The sequence below is a fragment of the Coregonus lavaretus genome (assembly GCF_964263955.1).
Source record: "Coregonus lavaretus genome assembly, chromosome: 24".
NCBI classification, from domain to species: domain Eukaryota; kingdom Metazoa; phylum Chordata; class Actinopteri; order Salmoniformes; family Salmonidae; genus Coregonus; species Coregonus lavaretus.
Window position 1 is genome coordinate 37,976,441 of NC_140011.1, and position 21,113 is coordinate 37,997,553.

The 21,113-nt window shown below is 43.3% G+C and overlaps 2 protein-coding genes across 6 annotated transcripts; both read left to right on the top strand.

Moving 5' to 3' along the window:
- The first annotated feature begins 560 nt into the window (after positions 1-560).
- Positions 561-9,820, top strand: LOC311099969 (cytokine receptor common subunit gamma-like). Its single transcript, XM_084140691.1, has 9 exons — positions 561-891; positions 2,824-3,055; positions 3,863-3,956; positions 5,919-6,085; positions 6,252-6,388; positions 6,527-6,698; positions 6,797-6,896; positions 7,062-7,131; positions 7,261-9,820. Exons 2-9 carry the CDS (start codon positions 2,986-2,988, stop codon positions 7,480-7,482), a joined length of 1,032 nt encoding a protein of 343 aa, XP_083996817.1. The 5' UTR covers positions 561-891; positions 2,824-2,985; the 3' UTR covers positions 7,483-9,820.
- Positions 9,821-14,736: 4,916 nt separating this feature from the next.
- Positions 14,737-18,177, top strand: LOC311099971 (sorting nexin-12-like; the record flags this gene model as incomplete). 5 transcript variants are annotated; one of them, XM_084140697.1, is made up of 6 exons in its annotated part: positions 14,768-15,132; positions 15,476-15,571; positions 15,828-15,952; positions 16,229-16,319; positions 16,546-16,568; positions 16,788-18,177. In XM_084140697.1, the coding sequence occupies exons 1-5, from the start codon at positions 14,968-14,970 to the stop codon at positions 16,549-16,551; spliced, it is 483 nt and encodes a 160-aa protein (XP_083996823.1). In that variant the 5' UTR covers positions 14,768-14,967. The 5 variants fall into 5 exon arrangements, with proteins under 5 accessions (XP_083996822.1, XP_083996823.1, XP_083996821.1 ...); XM_084140696.1 differs by lacking the exon at positions 16,546-16,568 and having other exon boundaries at positions 14,737-15,132; positions 16,229-16,327; XM_084140695.1 differs by having other exon boundaries at positions 16,546-18,177.
- Positions 18,178-21,113: the final 2,936 nt, after the last annotated feature.

Genomic DNA, 21,113 nt, shown 5'->3' on the forward strand with positions numbered 1-21,113 from the left:
GCCTGCTTTGCATTTTATTTTGGCATTAATAAGTGTCACCATATCAATTTGCAAACAATGTAAAAAAAATTAAAATAAAATAGATCTAATAAAGCCGCATACAAACATGGTCTCTTTTTTGCTTTCTTGAGTAAGGCAGCTCCAAAATGCAGGTGTTTCAGCCTAGCTCAGGGCTTTCTGTGGTGATGGGGCAGCCAGTGGAAAATATGGAGCGTAGGGGTTGGTAATGTTCTCTAGTTGCTCCGTGATTGGTTCAGTTGTCATGACTTCCTCCGAGGCTAACTCCTCTCCTTGTTCGGGCAGGCTTCGGCGTTCGTCGTCACCGGCCTTATAGCCACTGCCGCTCATCATCTCATCTCATCAATCCATTTGTTTTGTCTTGTTTATTACACACACCTGGTTCATATCCCCTCATCAGTACCTGTATAAGTGTTCCCTCTGCCCCCTTGTCTTTGTGTGTGATTGTATATTGTGAGATTAGTGAGGCTCGGTGGAGCTCCTTGTATTTTGTATCACCGGGTTATTTTCCCTGTGTGCCTTGGTTTCAGTGTGCCTGTTTTGCGCACTGGACTGCTTTGATGCATTATTGCATAACTCTGTATTCCAGAATAAATCTTGTTATTCTGTGATTTACCCTCCTGCACCTGACTCCTTCAAATCACCACATCACAGAATCACACACCCGCCATGGAGTCAGCAGGAGAGGAGCACATGCCTGGAGTTGTCCTGGATCACGAGATGATGGAGCTGGGTGGAGCGGCGATCCGGGAGAGCAGAGGACGACAGCGCCAGTGTCACTCTCGTGGCGCGAGAGGACATTCTCCTTCACGATGTCTTCAGGGTTCTTTTGGGTCTGGCTGCGGCAGGCAGGGCACTCTCGCATCATCCCAGGTATCGAACACCCACACTTGTTCAGAGTACGCACTGTACCCTACCCATCCACTTTCCTGATTACATTGTAGTTCCCCAGTGTAAGGCGCTGGTCGATTCAGGCGCAGCTGGGAACTTTATGGACAGGTCATTTTCACATTGTCTAGGCATTACATTGGTTCCCCTATCCATTCCACTCCTCATCAGAGCACTTGACAGTCGACCATTAGGGTCCGGGTTCGTTAGGGAAGTTACAGCACCAGTCACTATGGTTACACACGAGACTCATCGAGAGCAAGTCACTTTTTTAAATTATTGAGTCTCCTGATTTCCCTGTTGTGTTAGGTCTTCCCTGGTTAGCACTACACAACCCCACCTTTTCATGGCCGCAGAGGGTTCTCAAGGGGTGGTCGCAAAAGTGTCAGGGTAGGTGTCTAGGTGTTTCTGTTGGTGCAACTACAGTGGAAACCCCCAGAATACCTCGATTTGGCGCACGTGTTTTCCAAAACGCAGGCGACCAAATTACCACCTCATCAGGCGGGGGATTGCGTGATAAACCTCCGGGTAGACGCTGTGCCTCCCAGGAGTCATGCGTATCCCCTGTCGCAGGCTGAAATGGAGGCTATGGAGACATACGTCTCCGAGTCCCTGCGCCAGGGGTTCATACGTCCCTCCACTTCACCCGCCTCCTCAAGTTTCTTTTTTGTGAAGAAGAAAGACGGAGGTCTGCGCCCTTGCATCGATTACCAAGCACAGGGGACAATACGTTATAGTTATCCTCTACCCCTCATTCCGTCTGTGATCGAGTCAATGCATGGTGCGCGCTTTCGATCTCCGGAGTGTGCACAACCTGGTGTGTAACCGAGAGGGGGACGAGTGGAAGACAGCATTCAGCACCACCACAGGGCATTATGAATACCTGGTGATGCCTTACTGTTTGATCCGTCTACCAGTCCTTTGTGAACAAGGTGTTTCGGGACATGCTTGGTCGCAGTGTAGTCTACATCGATTACATTTTGGTGTATTCCGCTACGCGCGCCGAGCATGTGTCCCTGGTTCGCAAAGTGCTGGCCTGACTGTTGGAACATGACCTTTATGCCAAGGCAGAAAAGTGTCTGTTTTTCCAACAGTTCGTCTCCTTCCTCGGATACCGCATTACCACCTCAGGTGTGGAGATGGAGGGAGATCGCATTTCAGCCGTGCGAAATTGGCAGACTCCAACCATGGTAAAGGAGGTGCACCACTTTATTGGCTTTGCCAACTACTATCTGAGGTTTATCTGGGGCTTTGGCAAGGTCGCAGCTCCCATCACATCACTGTTCAAGGGTGGGCCGTCCCGGCTCCGCTGGTCTGCTGAGGCTGACAGGGCCTTCAGTAACCTGAGGGTTCTGTTCACCTCAGCCCCGGTACTGGCCCATCCCAATCCATCACTACCGTTCGGAGTGGAGGTGGATGCATCCGAGGTAGGGATAGGCGCTGTCCTATAGAAATGAGATAGATGATAGAAACGCCATAGAAATGAGATAGATGATGTAGCTGATGAATTCTGGCCACAGTGAGAGTGAAAAACAAACATTTTAATTGAAGCTTAAGTAGTGAAATTGACACTAACACTGGAACTTAAATATATTTTTATAATAAAAATAAAAAATGTACACAGGAACTTTTCATTTGCTTCAAGTTAATCAGTATCACCACAATGCATATTTATAGACAGCCTATTTGAAATAGAAAAGGATATGCTATACTAAATGTTTGTTTTTACTAACAAACATTGGATTAAGTGTTATTTCTAATCTAATTATGTACAAATCTTCTGTGTTAATCGCTTTCCTATTGGCTGTTACTTATTGTGCATAGTTAATTTACTTTATAATTGTAGATTATTAGTGGATCTGTACAATCCCCCTGCAATGTTATTTTCTGTAGTTTCTCTTCCTGTGTTTTTCATAGATTTAAAGGATGTGGCCAGTGCAACAGGAAATGTAGCACACCTACCATGGCTGTTTAAAAGAGTGAAACTAAAGGGGGTTAAAGACGAAGGCATTGAGCAGCCATACACAAATACATGAGCACAGAGCTGGCTGCGTTCTTCCCACTGGCATCCATTTTGACATGAAGATGGTTGGAAGCTGGTTATTTCTCCTCATCTCTCTCCATGGATATGAGGCTCCCTCCACCCCCAGTAAGATCTTCCTGTTGTATTAATGATGCTACACCTGTGACATTTATTTTTTATAAATAATGTTAATTTATTCAACTTGTTTAAGACCTTGTGCTATGACAACACATCCGGCCAATGTGCCCTCAACTTTTGAGACTGTTTTTGATATTGGAGAATCTTTGGAGGATTTATTATAATTTTATGTATTTTTGTTAATAAGATAGTGAGGTTTAGATTGTCTCCTGACAATTTTATCATGTACTCTCATGTTGATGGTGGTTTCCGCTCAGTTGACATTTGTCTAGAATTTCTTTTCAATGTTCATTTACTAAGTGTGTCAGCAAATTATGTTTTTTTTGTTTCTTTGGGAGTCATCAAATAATAAACAAATTACATTTCATACCAGGTATTAAAGCAATTTATTTGATCAAACTATTACATAACATCCTAGAAACACAAAATAATCTGAAAAGTAAAGTTTCATGTGGCATTTCTATTGCTGATGCAACACAAAAAGTCCCCTGCTAGTCTGAGATTGACGTCAACTACTTTGTGGTTTCCTGTAACATGGCCATCCATCTTGTCATATACATTCACATGCTGATAAAACTATTGATTTAATTCAATGTGATGGTGGAAAAGTACACTAGTCATGATATACATGAATGTAAAGACCCTTAATATGTTATCTGATTTGTCTCTTAAAAATCTGTAAGCACCCAATGTAATTATGCAACTCATCTGGATATCATACCACAGCTCCCCTTTAAAGGATTCAGTGTAATGTCATATTTGAAAAAAGATTTTAAATTTCTGTTCCTTTTGCAGAAGTAAACTGCCTGATCATTAATCTGGATTATGTCAACTGCATCTGGAGTGAACAGGGGAGCCCAGAGGTCAACTTCACCTTTTTCAACAACAGGTTAGTGCATGGCAGAACCCTGTCATACCTTTAACATGTGATGGGTGTTGAGGTCTTTGGGCAAAATGCTTGCCGTGCATCACTGTGATTGGGTGCTACACATTGGTGGCGGTGATTGAGGTGTTTGAGTTTTCCTCTTACAATGAAAGGGGCTTTGAGACTCTCTATATGACTGAATATATTATTGTTATTACACTCCTTACCATATGTATTTGTGGACAGTGAAGCTAACATTATAAATGTGGCTCTATACTCCAGCATTTTGTTTCATATGAGGTGACAGTACAGAATTACACATTTTATTTGAGGGTATGTTCATACAGTACAAACTGTATCTGTTTTGCCATTTACAAATGAACACTTTATGTACAGGTAACTGCCAAAATAATGGAAACATTTGAGTAAATGAGGGATACAAAGTATATTGAAAGCAGGTGCTTCCACATAGGTGTGGTTCCTGAGTTAATTAAGCAATTAATATCCCATCATGCTTAGGGTCATGTATAGAAATGCTGGGCAGGCCATTATTTTGGCTACTATGGTTATGGCCCAATAGGATGGAAATGCCCCCATCCACAGGGCACAAGTCACTGAATGGTTTGATGAGCATGAAAACCATGTAAACCATATGCCATGGCCGTCTTAGTCACCAGATCTCAACCCAATTGAACACTTATGGGAGATTCTGGAGCGGCGAATGAGACAGCGTTTTCCACCACCATCAACAAAACACCAAATGATGGAATTTCTCGTGGAAGAATTGTGTCACATCCCTCCAATAGAGTTCCAGACACTTGTAGAATATATGCCAAGGTACATATTAAGACACTTTGTTGGTGTTTCCTTTATTTTGGCCATTACGCCCCATTTGAAGAAATCATAGGTATTTGGACAAATTCAATTGTAGTGTATTAAAGTAGTCAAAAGTTAAGTATTTGGTCCCATATTCCATGCACTCAATGAATACATCAAGCTTGTGACTCTACAAACTCGTTGGATGCATTTGCAGTTTGTTTTGGTTGTATTTCGGATTATATTTTGCACAATAGTAACTGAATGGTGAATAATGTATTATGTCATTTTGGAGTAACTTTTTATTGTAATTAAGAATAGAAGATGTTTCCGAACACTTCTACATTAATGTGGATGCTATGATGATTATGGATAAACATGAATCATGAATAATGATGAGTGAGAAAGTTACAGAGGCACAAAGTATCATGTTTCTGGAGAAGACCCAGATGCAGACAGTGTCGATGTAACAAAAGTTTATTACAAGTTCCTGTTTTGTACCTGGAGGGGGGTGGAGACAATCACAAAGACAGGTGAAACAGATCAGGGTGTGACACAATGATCATACCCACTAACACATGCTAACCTCCCCTGTTATTGGTAATGGTGAGAAGTTAGTATGTTTTGTTGTAGCGTCTGTAAACTTCTCACTCATCATTATTCATGATTTATTTTCTTAATCATGGCATTATCAGGATTAATTTAGAAGTGTTCAGAAACATCTTATCACAGAAAGAAAATTACTCCAGTCATCATTCACCATTCAGTTCCTAATAGGCAAAATATTACGCAAAACACAACCAAAACAAACTGCAAATGCATCCAACAAGTTTGTAGAGTCACTTTTGACTACTATAATAGTGAATTTGCCCAAATACTTATGACTTCTTCAAATGGGGGGACTAGATACATAAAATGCTCTCATTTCTAAACGGTAAAACAGATACAGTATGTTTGAAAATACCCTCAAATAAAAATTGACATTCTGTAATGTTGCCTCATTTGAAACATTTGATCTCAAATCCAAAATGTTGGAGTATACAGCCAGAAAAATAAATAATTGCTTCACTGTCCAAATACATACGGAGGGGAGTGTATCTCTGTCAAATCTTGAATGTCCGTACTTTGGTCCTAATTCTCATCCATCATTTTCACATGGTATGTGTTTAGGTTCATCAAAGATCATATGGAGGAGTGCACAACATATCTCCAGGAGAAGAGTAATGCTGTGGGATGTAGACTGTCTTATGACAAGTCTGACAGGTTTAGAACACTGACAACCAAGCTGGTCCATCAGAACAAAAGTTATGTGCAGAACCATAACCTCAAAAGCATGGGTAGGTTTTTTTTCTCAATCAAATCATAACATTACATACAGAACAGCATTAAACATGAAGAGCAATAGTCATCTTACTTTAGGCTTTTTAGCATGTGTGTTTGTCCTATATTCAATCATCATTTGATGTGTCGTTAACGTTTGACCCTCCTTGATGCTTTTTCTAGTGAAGCTTTACCCTCCTACCAACCTGTCAGTTGAGATGAACAAAGACCCAGAGCTGAATCTGTACTGGAACAACAGCAAGAACAACCAATGCATTGAGAGTGAAGTGCGCTACAGAATAAACAACAACAAGTGGCAGGTGGGGAGGGGTCAGGACTCAGACGTTGGACTACTGTTTGGACTCTGTAGCCTAATGGTCATTTTTCAACAAAATACTGGACAAATCTTTGAAAATAACTCTCTCTCACCTCCACTCTCTCTTTGTTCTTTTCTTCAGACATCTACTCTGATCAGAGAACAGAATTATGCTGTTCCTTTCCCCTTAAAGAGCAGTCGGTATGAGTTTCAAGTGAGAGCACGAGTTAACAGCATTTGTGGCGAGTCCGAGTTCTGGAGTGAATGGAGTCAGCCCATTCTATGGGATTCCATGAAAGGAAATAACATCACAGGTAAATAGATCCAAAATCTCTGCTTCGCTTTATGGTTATAAGGTTGTGCTCAGGCTTCTGTCAGGACTTTGTCATGTCAACCTTTCTCTTTGGCCTAGACATATCTGGCAGCTCAATGTCTATGTGGAAGCCAGTGCTGTCATTAGTGGGTGCCATGACACTCTTCATGTTGGCCTGCATGCTGGTCTACAGGGAAAGGTAGGTTTGCCAACAGAAGTTAACACCACACATAGGCCCCCAATAAAGTCTAAAATCAAGGGGTACAGTTTACATTTTTAAATCAATCTCCTTTGGACATAGTGCTCCATTCTTCCTCTGAAAAAAGTTATATTCTGAATCTGAACTGACCCTATCACTTTGTAGAGAACGACTGAGATTCATCCTCATTCCCATTGTGCCTAATCCAGGCAAGAACCTGGATGACAATGTAGAGGTAATATTTATCCCTGGTCCCATGCATTGCACTTCATTATAATCTTTGTATCTTATAAGTGTTACTGTTATCTACAGTGTAAATCACATCTTATATCTCACATATTACATGTAACCTTTACCTTTAAAGGCCTGGCTTCACGGCTCCAAAGACATTTGCTTCCAGCCTAACTTCACTGAGCGTGTCTGTCCTGTTCGTGAGTATCGTCTGGTTCCCCAAACCGGCAGCGTCAGTGAGTCTGAGAGCAACCTCTCCATCCCAACAGACCAGTCAGATTTCCTGTCCACGTGCTCTTCCTCAACTTCCACTCTTCCTGTCACAAGTGAAAATGAACGAGCTGGTTTTGAGTGAGATTTACAGAGGCTTCGTTCTAATTACCCTTCTCCCCTAGGTGTGCACTTACTTGTGTCGTGGTAGAAATATTTGACTAATAGATAATCAACTCAAAAATATCTCTCAAGACACCGGAGCTTGTGAATTCAAGAATTAGACTTTATTGCATAACAAAGCCCAGCTTGCTCCATGGAACACAACTGTCTCTCTCTGGCTTAGAGATCTCTTATATCCACACAAATGAAAAAACATGCGTACATTCCTAACTTTTTTTTAGTTCTGTACCACCCCTCTCATTCTATCATTCTATTGGCTGCGTGCTTAGGCCCCTTCTTAAAAAAACGAATGTAATGCATACCATGTGTCTATAACAAGCCCATGGGCCACAGTTTAAGAGCCCCTGTGAAAGAACACATGCATTCATTTAAAACACAGCATATACTCCATGCCTATATTCCTTATTTAAGCATGTATCTGGATTATAAAATATCAAACATGTTCATTCTGTTTCACCATTATCATTTCATAACACATTATAAAACATTTATCATTCATCATCCTCCCCGGCCCCTGAGATTATGTGCATATGTGCATGTGGCCATGTGTCAGGTCATAAGCATAAATGATAACCCTAGTTCCATTGTTACTCCAATCTCCACACAGCCATCACGTCATTGACATTCCCAGACCAGCTGCAGGGAGTTTTATGAAAAACACATAAATGTCTCTGCTCTGTATTAACCCTTCAACTGGTTCTCAATCCATAAACATTTTAAGGCATTTAGGTTTTTAATTTTACAACATATCCATGCTTATTACTAATATTATTATTTTACCTTTGACCTCTCCCTACATTTGCCTTAATGATACATAAAATAATACCATACTTGCTCTCCCTAATGTGGTATCTAAATAACGATGCTGTTTATGACAAGAAATCCGCTGACACTGTCCTTGATTATAATAGTTTATTACACCAAAGATTTCAGCGTCAATTTACAGACTCCTGCAGACATCTGGAGAACAACTGACCCAATCTCTAATATGTTGTTCCTCCTCGTCCTTTGTTCCAACCATGGTATTTATAATCTGTAACATGATGTGGGTGGTTTTCCCATAAACCAATCCCAGGACGCCACATAACAGACTTCCTCTATTTTAGGGGGCCCCTCTAGTAATGCTTTCCAGATGCTTCCGCAAGCTGAGTCAACTTCCTCTAACACACCATTTGCAAACGTCAGCAAAGTCATAAACTGTTTAGACACTACACTCATGGATAAAATGTATTAGATTGGTGTACGCATGGGCTAAAGGGAGTTTCCATCATATTTGTTTATGAGTGCACACTTCAGGGAGAAGGGTAGATAATATTTACATGTAAACATCCTTAATATTACGATACCCAATCACTAAAAATTTTGTTTGATGTTCAACCATTTGTAAGATTTTTAAATGCATACATTTTTGAGAGAGAATAAAACGTAAAATCAACTGAACATTGCATCAATGACATACCCTCCTATTGCGTTACGAGAAGAAAAAAAGCTGTTAATTACACAAACTGACCACACACAATATAGTAGCGTTATGAGCTAGGATACGTATGAGCGTGCATGTCTAAATAATGTATAATAATGGCATTTAAAAAAAAAATAGATATCTATAGCATATACAAGCTAATGTAAAAAATAATCTTAGCAGCTGAAATGATGGGAACAGGGTTACAAATGGTTGGAATTGATTGAGTGTTCAGCTGACAGTTTTAATATTACAAACAATCCCTTGTGAAATTTTAATTTCACTGTTGCACATTGTATCTTGTTGCAATAGAGTGAACATGTGACACGTTGAATATTAGCCTATACTTTAATTAAAATGGTATCTTATACTAGCTTGTATTTGTATGTATCTACAATACAAAATGTATAATACCACCATACAACAATATTACAATGTGTCTACCTTTGTGTGTGTCTCTTCACAGTCCCCGCTGTTCTATAAGGTATATTTTTATCAGTTTTTTAAAATCTGATTGTAATAGTATTTTCTTTAAACGTTGTTTCCAAGCAGGGGCTACTGCTATAAAAATGACTATTGGCCTATTTCCTCTGAAACAAATGTGATAAACGTTGCCTCCTAATGTTGCATGCTATCCTGTAATCCTATTCCAGTGGCGACCGTCATTCAGGGCAGGTGGGGCAGCGCAAAAAAGTTGTTTTAATGTTTTTTAAATGTTTTTTAAATGTTTGTTTTTTTGTGCCTGCTTTGCATTTTATTTTGGCATTAATAAGTGTCACCATATCAATTTGCAAACAATGTAAAAAAAAATAAAAATAAAATAGATCTAATAAAGCCGCATACAAACATGGTCTCTTTTTTGCTTTCTTGAGTAAGGCATCTCCAAAATGCAGATGTTTCAGCCTAGCTCAGGGCTTTCTGTGGTGATGGGGCAGCCAGTGGAAAATATGGAGCGTAGGGGTTGGTAATGTTCTCTAGTTGCTCCGTGATTGGTTCAGTTGTCATGACTTCCTCCGAGGCTAACTCCTCTCCTTGTTCGGGCAGGCTTCGGCGTTCGTCGTCACCGGCCTTATAGCCACTGCCGCTCATCATCTCATCTCATCAATCCATTTGTTTTGTCTTGTTTATTACACACACCTGGTTCATATCCCCTCATCAGTACCTGTATAAGTGTTCCCTCTGCCCCCTTGTCTTTGTGTGTGATTGTATATTGTGAGATTAGTGAGGCTCGGTGGAGCTCCTTGTATTTTGTATCACCGGGTTATTTTCCCTGTGTGCCTTGGTTTCAGTGTGCCTGTTTTGCGCACTGGACTGCTTTGATGCATTATTGCATAACTCTGTATTCCAGAATAAATCTTGTTATTCGGTGATTTACCCTCCTGCACCTGACTCCTTCAAATCACCACATCACAGAATCACACACCCGCCATGGAGTCAGCATGAGAGGAGCACATGCCTGGAGTTGTCCTGGATCACGAGATGATGGAGCTGGGTGGAGCGGCGATCCGGGAGAGCAGAGGACGACAGCGCCAGTGTCACTCTCGTGGCGCGAGAGGACATTCTCCTTCACGATGTCTTCAGGGTTCTTTTGGGTCTGGAGGCGGCAGGCAGGGCACTCTCGCATCACCCCAGGTATCGAACACCCACACTTGTTCAGAGTACGCACTGTACCCTACCCATCCACTTTCCTGATTACATTGTAGTTCCCCAGTGTAAGGCGCTGGTCGATTCAGGCGCAGCTGGGAACTTTATGGACAGGTCATTTTCACATTGTCTAGGCATTACATTGGTTCCCCTATCCATTCCACTCCTCATCAGAGCACTTGACAGTCGACCATTAGGGTCCAGGTTCGTTAGGGAAGTTACAGCACCAGTCACTATGGTTACGCACGAGACTCATCGAGAGCAAGTCACTTTTTTAAATTATTGAGTCTCCTGATTTCCCTGTTGTGTTAGGTCTTCCCTGGTTAGCACTACACAACCCCACCTTTTCATGGCCGCAGAGGGTTCTCAAGGGGTGGTCGCAAAAGTGTCAGGGTAGGTGTCTAGGTGTTTCCGTTGGTGCAACTACGGTGGAAACCCCCAGAATACCTCGATTTGGCGCACGCGTTTTCCAAAACGCAGGCGACCAAATTACCACCTCATCAGGCGGGGGATTGCGTGATAAACCTCCGGGTAGACGCTGTGCCTCCCAGGAGTCATGTGTATCCCCTGTCGCAGGCTGAAATGGAGGCTATGGAGACATACGTCTCCGAGTCCCTGCGCCAGGGGTTCATACGTCCCTCCACTTCACCCGCCTCCTCAAGTTTCTTTTTTGTGAAGAAGAAAGACGGAGGTCTGCGCCCTTGCATCGATTACCAAGCACAGGGGACAATACGTTATAGTTATCCTCTACCCCTCATTCCGTCTGTGATCGAGTCAATGCATGGTGCGCGCTTTCGATCTCCGGAGTGTGCACAACCTGGTGTGTAACCGAGAGGGGGACGAGTGGAAGACAGCATTCAGCACCCCCACAGGGCATTATGAATACCTGGTGATGCCTTACTGTTTGATCCGTCTACCAGTCCTTTGTGAACAAGGTGTTTCGGGACATGCTTGGTCGCAGTGTAGTCTACATCGATTACATTTTGGTGTATTCCGCTACGCGCGCTGAGCATGTGTCCCTGGTTCGCAAAGTGCTGGCCTGACTGTTGGAACATGACCTTTATGCCAAGGCAGAAAAGTGTCTGTTTTTCCAACAGTTCGTCTCCTTCCTCGGATACCGCATTACCACCTCAGGTGTGGAGATGGAGGGAGATCGCATTTCAGCCGTGCGAAATTGGCAGACTCCAACCATGGTAAAGGAGGTGCACCACTTTATTGGCTTTGCCAACTACTATCTGAGGTTTATCTGGGGCTTTGGCAAGGTCGCAGCTCCCATCACATCACTGTTCAAGGGTGGGCCGTCCCGGCTCCGCTGGTCTGCTGAGGCTGACAGGGCCTTCAGTAACCTGAGGGTTCTGTTCACCTCAGCCCCGGTACTGGCCCATCCCAATCCATCACTACCGTTCGGAGTGGAGGTGGATGCATCCGAGGTAGGGATAGGCGCTGTCCTATCTCAACGCTCGGGCACGCCACCCAAGCTCCGCCCCAGTGCCTTCTTCTCCAAGAAGCTCAGCCCGGCGGAGCAGAACTACGACGTTGGTGATCGAAACACCCTTTCCTCGTCTGGACGGACCACCGTAACCTGGAGTACATTCGGGCAGCGAGGAGGCTGAATCCTCGCCATGCCAGGTGAACCCTATTCTTCACCTGGTTTGACTTTACACTATCTTACATCCCGGTTACGAAGAACGTGAAGGCAGACACACTGTCACGGCTGTACGACCCAGAAGAGAGGCCCATAGACAACACCCCCATACACCCAGCCTCCTGCATTGTGGCGCCGGTAGTATGGCCGATGGACGCGGACATAGAGAGGGCGTTACACACAGAGCCATCTCCACCTCAGTGTCCAGCTGGTCTGCAGTACGTGCCTTCTCTTATCCGTGACCGTCTGATCTATTGGGCACACACGTCCCCCTCCTCTGGTCACCCAGGTATCGGTCGTACAGTGCGCTGCCTAACCGGAAAGAACTGGTGGCCTACCTTGGCTAAGGACGTGAGGGTGTATGTCTCCTCCTGCTCTGTGTGCGCCCAGAGTAACGCACCTAGGCACCTTCCAGCGGGTACGTTACAGCCCTTACCAGTTCCACAACGGCCATGGTCCCACTCTCAAGGTAACACCATCATCCTGGTCGTTGTGGATCGCTTTTCCAAAGCCTGCCGCCTCCTTCCTCTGCCCGGTCTCCCCACATGTCTTCCGGCACTACGGGGTGCCAGAAGACCTAGTGTCTGACCGGGGTCCCCAGTTCACATCCAGGGTCTGGAAGGCGTTCATGAAACGTCTGGGGGTCTCGGTCAGCCTGACCTCTGGTTTTCACCCCGAGTCTAATGGACAGGTAGAACGGGTGAATCAGGATGTGGGTAGGTTCCTGTGGTCCTACTGCCAGGACTGGCCGGGGGAGTGGTCGGTGTTCTTGCCGTGGGCCGAATATGCCCAGAACTCTCTCCGCCACTCCTCCACTAACCTAACACCATTTCAATGTGTTTTAGGTTATCAGCCGGTTCTGGCACCGTGGCATCAGAGCCAGACCGAGGTTCCTGCGGTGGGTGACTGGTTTCGGCACGCGGAGGAGATGTGGAACGCTGCCCACGTCCACCTCCAACGTGCCGTGCGTCGCCAGAAGGCCAACGCTGACCGCCACCGCAGTGAGGCCCCGGTCTTCCACCGGGTGATCGGGTCTGGATCTCGACCTGGAATCTGCCTCTCTGCCTGCCCTGCCGGAAGCTGAACCTGCGGTTTGTGAGGCCGTTCAAAGTCCTGAGGAGAATAAATGAGGTTACTTATAGGTTATTACTCCCTCCAGATTATCGTATTAACCCCTCGTTCCATGTGTCTCTCCTCAGGCCGGTGGTGGCTGGTCCGCTCCAGGAGTCTGAGGTGCGGGAGGCCCCTCCATCCGGTGGGGGGCCTTCAGTACTTCGTTGATTGGCAGGGGTACGGTCCGGAGGAGCGGTGCTGGGTCCCGGTGAGGGATATCCTCGATCCCTCCCTGTTGTGGGATTTCCACCGTCGCCATCCGGCTCGCCCTGCTCCGCGTCCTCCTGGTCGTCCCCGAGGCCGGTGTCGGCGCACTGCTGGAGCTGCGCGTCAAGGGGGGGGGGGTGTCCTATCACAACTTCCTCCGAGGCTAACTCCTCTCCTTGTTTTTGGGCAGGCTTCGGCGTTCGTCGTCACCGGCCTATCATTCCATTTGTTTTGTCTTGTTTATTACACAGACCTGCTTCATATCCCCTCATCAGTACCTGTATAAGTGTTCCCTCTGCCCCCTTGTCTTTGTGTGTGATTGTATATTGTGAGATTAGTGAAGCTCGGTGGAGCTCCTTGTATTTTGTATCACCGGGTTATTTTCCTGTGTGCCTTCTTGGTTTCGGGTCGCCTGTTTTGCGCACTGGACTGTTTTGACGCTTTATTGCGTAACTCTGTATTCCGGAATAAATCCTGTTATTCTGTGATTTACCCTCCTGCACCTGACTCCTTCAAATCATCACATCAGTGTTCTGTCACTCATGGGGACACTACATTACCGCAAAATCTACGGGTAGAGCTTGAAAATTCAAGCCCCTTGGGTGCTGCCATAGAGTTACATTAGAAGTGCACCCCTCCCCCCCCAGGAATGAGTTTATCTGACAAATAACAAACCTCAACTGAAAATACTGCATGACATGTACAATATGTTTGTCTAGAGTTGGAGGCGTTTGAATCTCTTTTATGACATTTCCACAATGGGCGTACCTATCACTGATCGCATTAGATACTTGGGCGGGTTCAGTCAGTGTGGGGATGCTATTAATTAACTTTGACTGCATTCATTTTAGAACCCTAGGCCTACGGCGAAAGTCGGCTCAAAACCAACATGAAGTAGGTTAAGCAAGTGGAGTAATGAGTACAATTCTATGTTTTCACATGGAAAAGTTATTGCTTTTCATAAAGTCTTTATATGCCTTCCCAATGAAAACTAGTTGGAAAATTCGAGCATATATTTTATGGAAAAGACATGTATGTTTCTGAACGATACATCATGCTGCCTTGTTGCCTTGTTGACAAAATACATGACCCAGCGGCGCAGATTACTGTTCGATTTGAAAAGGGCGCTACTCGACACCGCTTTTGCCCGTTCACATCACGAGCCATAGCCCCGGTGCACTTAATCGAACTCTCTCAGTGTGGCTGGGTGTGTGTAGCGAGAGAGGGCACAGGGTGGCCCTCTAAATCAGGGTAGATTAATTTACACCGCATTGAAATTTGCATACCACATCAAACTAATGTAAGGGGAGATCTAATAATTATTTCTCAGTATTGAGTGTTCTGACGTGAACTCACTGGGTTGTCGGACAAGGAAAATGTCAGATCCCACGGTGGCTGATACTCGCCGGTTAAATTCAAAGCCTCAGGACCTGACGGATGCTTATGGTCCCCCCAGCAATTTTCTTGAAATTGACGTTTATGACCCACAAACTGTTGGAGTCGGGCGGAACCGTTTCACAACTTACGAAGTCCGTATGCGGGTAGGTTGCAAAAGATAGAGATCTGTCGTCACATAGCTAGCTAAAGCTACAAACATTTTCAGCTATGTAATTAGTTATAGTTAGCTAACGTTAGATGGATGAAAATCGAGGCCCAGGACTTAGTCCGGCCTACTCACTGAGGTATAAAGAACAGGCCTACTAGCTAGCTAGCTAACCTAGCATTGTGAGCTAGGGAAGTTGTTACAATTGCTTTTGAGTTAACGTTAACTTTCTAGCCCTTTTAGGCTAACAGGGTTCGGTAACGTTAGTTAATATTTACTTGTTGGCTGTCTCTATTGACGACAATATTCAATATTCTTGTTTCTGTTTTCATTAAATGCAGACAAACCTGCCGATTTTTAAGTTGAAGGATTCTATTGTGCGAAGAAGATACAGTGACTTTGAGTGGTTGAAGAATGAGTTGGAGCGAGACAGCAAGGTGAGTGAAAGATTGTAGTTATTTGTTTTTGGGTAAAATGTGTTTTGGACAGGACCTATATTGATGGACTATGATATACTGTATCTACATATCATTACAGTAGGGTTTTCCTCAATGGTGATGTCTACATAAGTTACTTATTACATTACTAATGTCATTAGTTAGAGTAATAATTATGTAATGAATGAATCATGATTAAGTTAATCAGCTATTTTAACGGCTATGGACTAAATGCATTGCTATTGATTTATTCCAGATTGTAGTGCCGCCCTTGCCTGGGAAGGCACTGAAGAGACAGCTACCTTTCCGTGGGGATGAAGGCATTTTTGAAGAGGCTTTCATCGAAGAGCGACGTGTGGGTCTTGAGCAGTTCATCAACAGGTGGGTCTTCATTTACCAAACATTAGAGGATCATCTTGAGACAACCGATGCCAGGCGAAAATAAACATTTTGCACTAACCAAGATCAATGTTTTGTAATTATGTGAAAAAACCTGCAACAGTGTTGTAGTGGCTGATTTGGATTGGCTTCTGCTGGTGTGGATAATTAAAATAGTCATATTTCTAGACACCATTTTTTTAAATGCACAGTTGGCAAGATGTTTAAATGCATATATTTTTTAAAATAAATTAATGTCTTTCTCTTGTTTTCTTCTAGAATTGCAGGTCATCCTCTCGCTCAAAACGAGCGCTGTCTTCACATGTTTTTGCAGGACGAGAGCCTTGACCGTAACTACATTCCCGGAAAGGTACGGCCGTAGGGTTTGGAGTTGGGATTGACAATGGGGTGTGGAAATTATTACTTTTTGCTGTTCTCCCTCTCTCTGCTCTCCTTCTCTCATTGTTATGTTTACACAGTGCTCTTTGCCATTCAAAGTAGTGCAGTACTTGTACTTGATATTTTGTATACACTACTGTGTATGCTAAATTGAGTAGTGTGTTTACTGATTCTATTTATTCTCTCTTTTTATACAGGTATGAATGAAGTAAGTTTGACTGTATATTTACTTTTTTTAAACTCTAAAATCTTTTGGAAGTCAGATGATAGCATGGCCACAAAATCTTGTAATGTCAGGTGTCAGTTCGCACAGCTATTATATTTATGCTTCTTAATTAGTAAAAAATAATCTGACCTGACTTTACACAATGTGTGGAACATCTTTCACTAATGGATAGACGAAATCTGATCATAAGTGACACAATTGTTTGGGATCCAGATCCAGTGATCCAGAGGCGAGATGTGCGTAGCACCGGCCAGGACCCATCTGATTTATCACCTCGTCCCGATAAAGCATACAGAGCCCTATCCCCGTCGCAGCCACCTCTGACAGCTGCTTCTGTCTCTAATGCCTTGTACTGTATATACATGTATATTCTTCTATGTACCCCAGCAACACCGGTTCACGGCCCTCCGCAGCCTGTAATGTGTGTGTAGCCAAGCACACTAAATGGGGTGTGTTACAGGGAAGTTAGTGCATTGTTGCAGATTTACATATAAACAGAAATATTTTTTGTTTGTTTTTAATCCCTATCTGACTGAATGTCCCCCCTTAAAAAAAAAATATCCTTTGGCACTGTAGTTCAGTCCACCTCAATGTATCAATTCCAGCTATGCCTCATAATCTGCCCAACCTCCCAGAGACATTAGTTTTGTTTCACTTGTCTTTGTCCCTCCCTGATTAAATTATTTTCTTGACTGATTTAATCCACAAATCACAATCCGTGTCTCTCTAATAATCTTCATCGATAGAAGACTGGCTGTGTCTACGCATAAAGTATATAGAAAAACCTAATAGAAAATACATAGCTGTTTGAGAGGAAATTGGTATACTCTCTCTGCCCAGCATAACCTAAAGGATTACATGTACATGGTTGTGCTGTCATTCCAGTTAATGGGTTACAAAAAAAATTCACACATCAATAAAGAAAAAATTCAAATTTGTGTAATTCCTTCTGGAGATGTTTCACTATTGTAATAGTCTGTTTTTTCTTTCCTTTAAGTATTCAATCATAATGTCTCTCTGTCCCTTGGTACCCACCGTAACGAACATTGTTTCTCCAATTGTATGATTCAAATCTGATGGATATCAGTAAACAATGGTACCTTCCAAAGTTAAGCAAAATGTAGCATCATTGAAAAAAGTTTTTTAAAGGGAGATCTTCCCATAGTTTTCCTGTAACATGACATTCCATGTTTCTTTCCATTTTCCAATGAAATAAGAATTAATTTGTGGCTTTCCAACATGCTCTTGCAGTTGGATTTTTGTACTATGATTACTTTTTATTATCAGCTTTTTTTCTGTAACTTTCTTTGCCTTGAATTGGTCATTATCAGTCTTTGCGTCGTCTTCAGTCTGTTTATGGGAATGTAATGTAGGGTAACTGTCAGGTAATCAAACCACTGTGAAAACAAGGGGCTGATAAATAATCCACACTTTTATTGATAAAGAAGCTTTTGGCATCAAGTTTATTGACCTAAAGTATTTCTTGAATGCCTTTTTGTCGTATGTATTTTGTCTTCATTACGATCATGTACATTTAATTTCAGTTTTCAGAAGAGCTGCCTTGTTTGTACCATCAATAAAATTCCCTCTGCCTGCACTGCTATATCCTGTAGTCTCTTTTCAATGGTCTGTTCAAATTCATGTCGGGATGATATGGGGTTCCTAATGCATCTTGTACAGGACCACACTGTGTATTTCCTGAGTTGTATTTTTAACTAGAGTGTAATTTCTTATGTCGCCACTTATGTGGGTTCTTATGTGGCCAGCTAATTACGGAAGTAGAATAGTCCCTGTTGCGCCAAGAGATTAGTTTCTAGAAACAGTTCTTAGTCGAGAGCAAGTCATATTTTCTAATGAACCAGGTATTTTCCCTTCATAAGCATTTTACAGCAATCACAATCCGTGTTAGCTTAAACTCTTGGTAGAACTAATAACTAAAAAAAATTGGTCAGCATGGTTATAAGATTACACTCCATGGACAACCAAAGTTCTGAGTGCTGTAGTTTGGTGGGTGGATGTATGGGGTTACTTGCTCTGTTAAACTTTAACCTTCATTTCTTAGCAGCAAACTCTAGGAATTTGTGGGATTAACGGGGGAAGGAACATTTGTAGCCACCAATATACAGTATGCAGGTGTAGTCCCCTGTAGCTCAGTTGGTAGAGCATGGCGCTTGCAACGCCAGGGTTCTGGGTTCATTTCCCACGGGGGGCCTGTATTAAAATGTATGCATTCACTAGCTGTAAGTCGCTCTGGATAAGAGTGTCTGCTAAATGACTGTAAATGTAAAAATGGTCAGTTAGTTACCAAAGCAGGGGATAAGATGTGGGTGGAGGAAATTATCCACAATGGGCTGTTCATGCTATAAAAATAATGCTAGGGTACAAACACTAAACACTTTTTCTGTCAAACATGCTTTAATTAATGTCCCCATGTCATATTTCTTAGAATATATCTGGTTGGCGTTTCCACTAACTACCAAATATGGAAATGAGAGGAAGCCAAGTATCAGGCAGTGGGAGAGGATGGAACGAGATGGATTTTGGCCGACATTCTGCACATTTTCCCATCCATGAAACATTTGACCTCAATACAGTTTTCTGTTCCCAAAACTAGAATCTGTTATGAACAGAGTGGACTAAGTTTTGTAGACTTCACCCTTTGCTAAAGTTTTAAAAAATGCCATTGAGTGCAAAGGTGAATTGAGTTATTGCACACGCGCACTTCACAGAGTAGGCGTTCCCTAATGGAAACATGCAAATGAGTGCTACAACGCGCCAATAGGATCTCGCAAGCTCGTGCTTGGCTTGTTCTGCCCACTATGACTCATTTGTTCCCATTTGAAACGATGGGCTGTGGTTTATTGGTTTAGTTATAAAAAGTATTTGGTGACACTATCAGCATAACCTCATTTAACATGGTAATTGCTCCTCTAACACTCCACACAAGGGCATTGGGGCAGAGATGCATAACTTTTTTTATTCTATTAATCTGGGTGACAAAGCTACAGTGGATATAGTGGAAAGTGCTTGGCACCAGGTCAGTGGCTGGAGTGAAAGATCTTGAAAAGGGAATGACCCTCTCTTTCCATACCTGGGTAAGTCTCTTTTGGTGATGGCAGGCTGCTGCCTAAACCAGTATCTGGTCAAAGGAGACGATGAATATGACGAGATCCCCTCTCACTCACTCACTCACACACACACACACACACACACACACTTTAGAACATAGAGATGCACACTGAAATTCATGAATGGTTTGCTCCACCCCTCAAAGAAGGGTCCATGCTATCCCCCCCTCCCTCCCTTTGAAGTTGACATTTTAAATGGTTAGGTAACGGTTATGGTTAAGGTAGGTGGAGGAACGTAGGGGGCGATGGAAGACGCAGGCCAAGATGTCGACACAAGTCCAGAGGATAGAATAGACGCCGGAAGGGAAAGGAGGGGGAAAATGGAGTCCTTTGACAAGGCAAGAAACCGATGGTGGTTAGGAGAAATGCAGTATTATAATAAGGAGACGTATACTTGGATGAATGAGGAGGAATGGAGGGAAAAAGAGAGGCAGAGGAGGTCTAAGAGAGAGAGGGAGGAAGACTGTGAGTTTGAGTCGGGAAAAAATGGCGGGAAAAAGGGAGAAGGTTTGTTAAAGAAAAGTGGTAGGAAATGTAAGCAAAGTGAGCTGAAGACAGGAGGAGAAATGGAAGTGAATGAGGGTGATGTATCGGAGGTGGTAGGTGTGGTGAAGTGCTCGGAGCCAGAGGCTTAAGCAGAGGGTCAGGATAAAGATGAGTCTGTGACAGTAGGAGTGAAGTTTGTGGAAAAAGTAGTGACGTATGATCCATTTGTGGTTTCAAGATGGGTGAAAAAAGCGTTGGGTATAGTGGAATCGGTGAGGGTAACCAGAAGTGGTCTAGTGATAATTGTTTGTGTTTCTGTTGGGCAGAGGGAGAAGGCGCTCAGAGTTAAACAAATGGGGGAAAGAATTGTGAATTGTTTCGCTCTCAAGAAAAGGGCGCCATTGAAAGGAGTGATTACTGGGGTAGCAGTAAATGTAAAAGTGGATCAACTGAAGGAGAAGATTCCCGGTGTGTGTGGTGCTCGTCGTTTGGTGCGACGCAAACAGGGTAGCGAGAGTGGGGAAACAGAAGAGTCATTGTCTGTTCTTTTGAGTTTTGAAGTTGAGTCTTTGCCTGATAAAGTGAAATTAGGATATACAAGTTATCCTGTGCGAGTTTATGAGCCGAGTACATTACGATGTTACAGGTGTCAAACTTATGGGCATGTGGCAGCAGTATGTAGGAGGGAGATTCCAAGGTGTGAGAAGTGTGCAGAAGGGCATGAGACAAAGGAGTGTGAAGCAGTGGGGAAAGTGGTGGTATGTGCTAATTCTAGGGGTGGCCAAGGGGCTGGGGATCAGACATGTCCAGTGCGAGACAAGCAGGTTGAGGTTTCCAGGGTAAGAATAGAGAGGAAAATGTCATATGCGGAGGAAGTGAAGAAAGTAGAGGAAGAGGGGGTCAAGGGGGGAGTAGGATATATGTA

Coding starts and splice junctions, on each gene's coding strand:
- LOC311099969 (XM_084140691.1), top strand. CDS start 2,986: ATGAAGATGGTTGGAAGCTGGTTATTTCTCCTCATCTCTCTCCATGGA. Junction 3,056..3,862: donor TGAGGCTCCCTCCACCCCCA/GTAAGATCTTCC, acceptor TTCCTTTTGCAG/AAGTAAACTGCCTGATCATT. Junction 3,957..5,918: donor TTCACCTTTTTCAACAACAG/GTTAGTGCATGG, acceptor GTATGTGTTTAG/GTTCATCAAAGATCATATGG.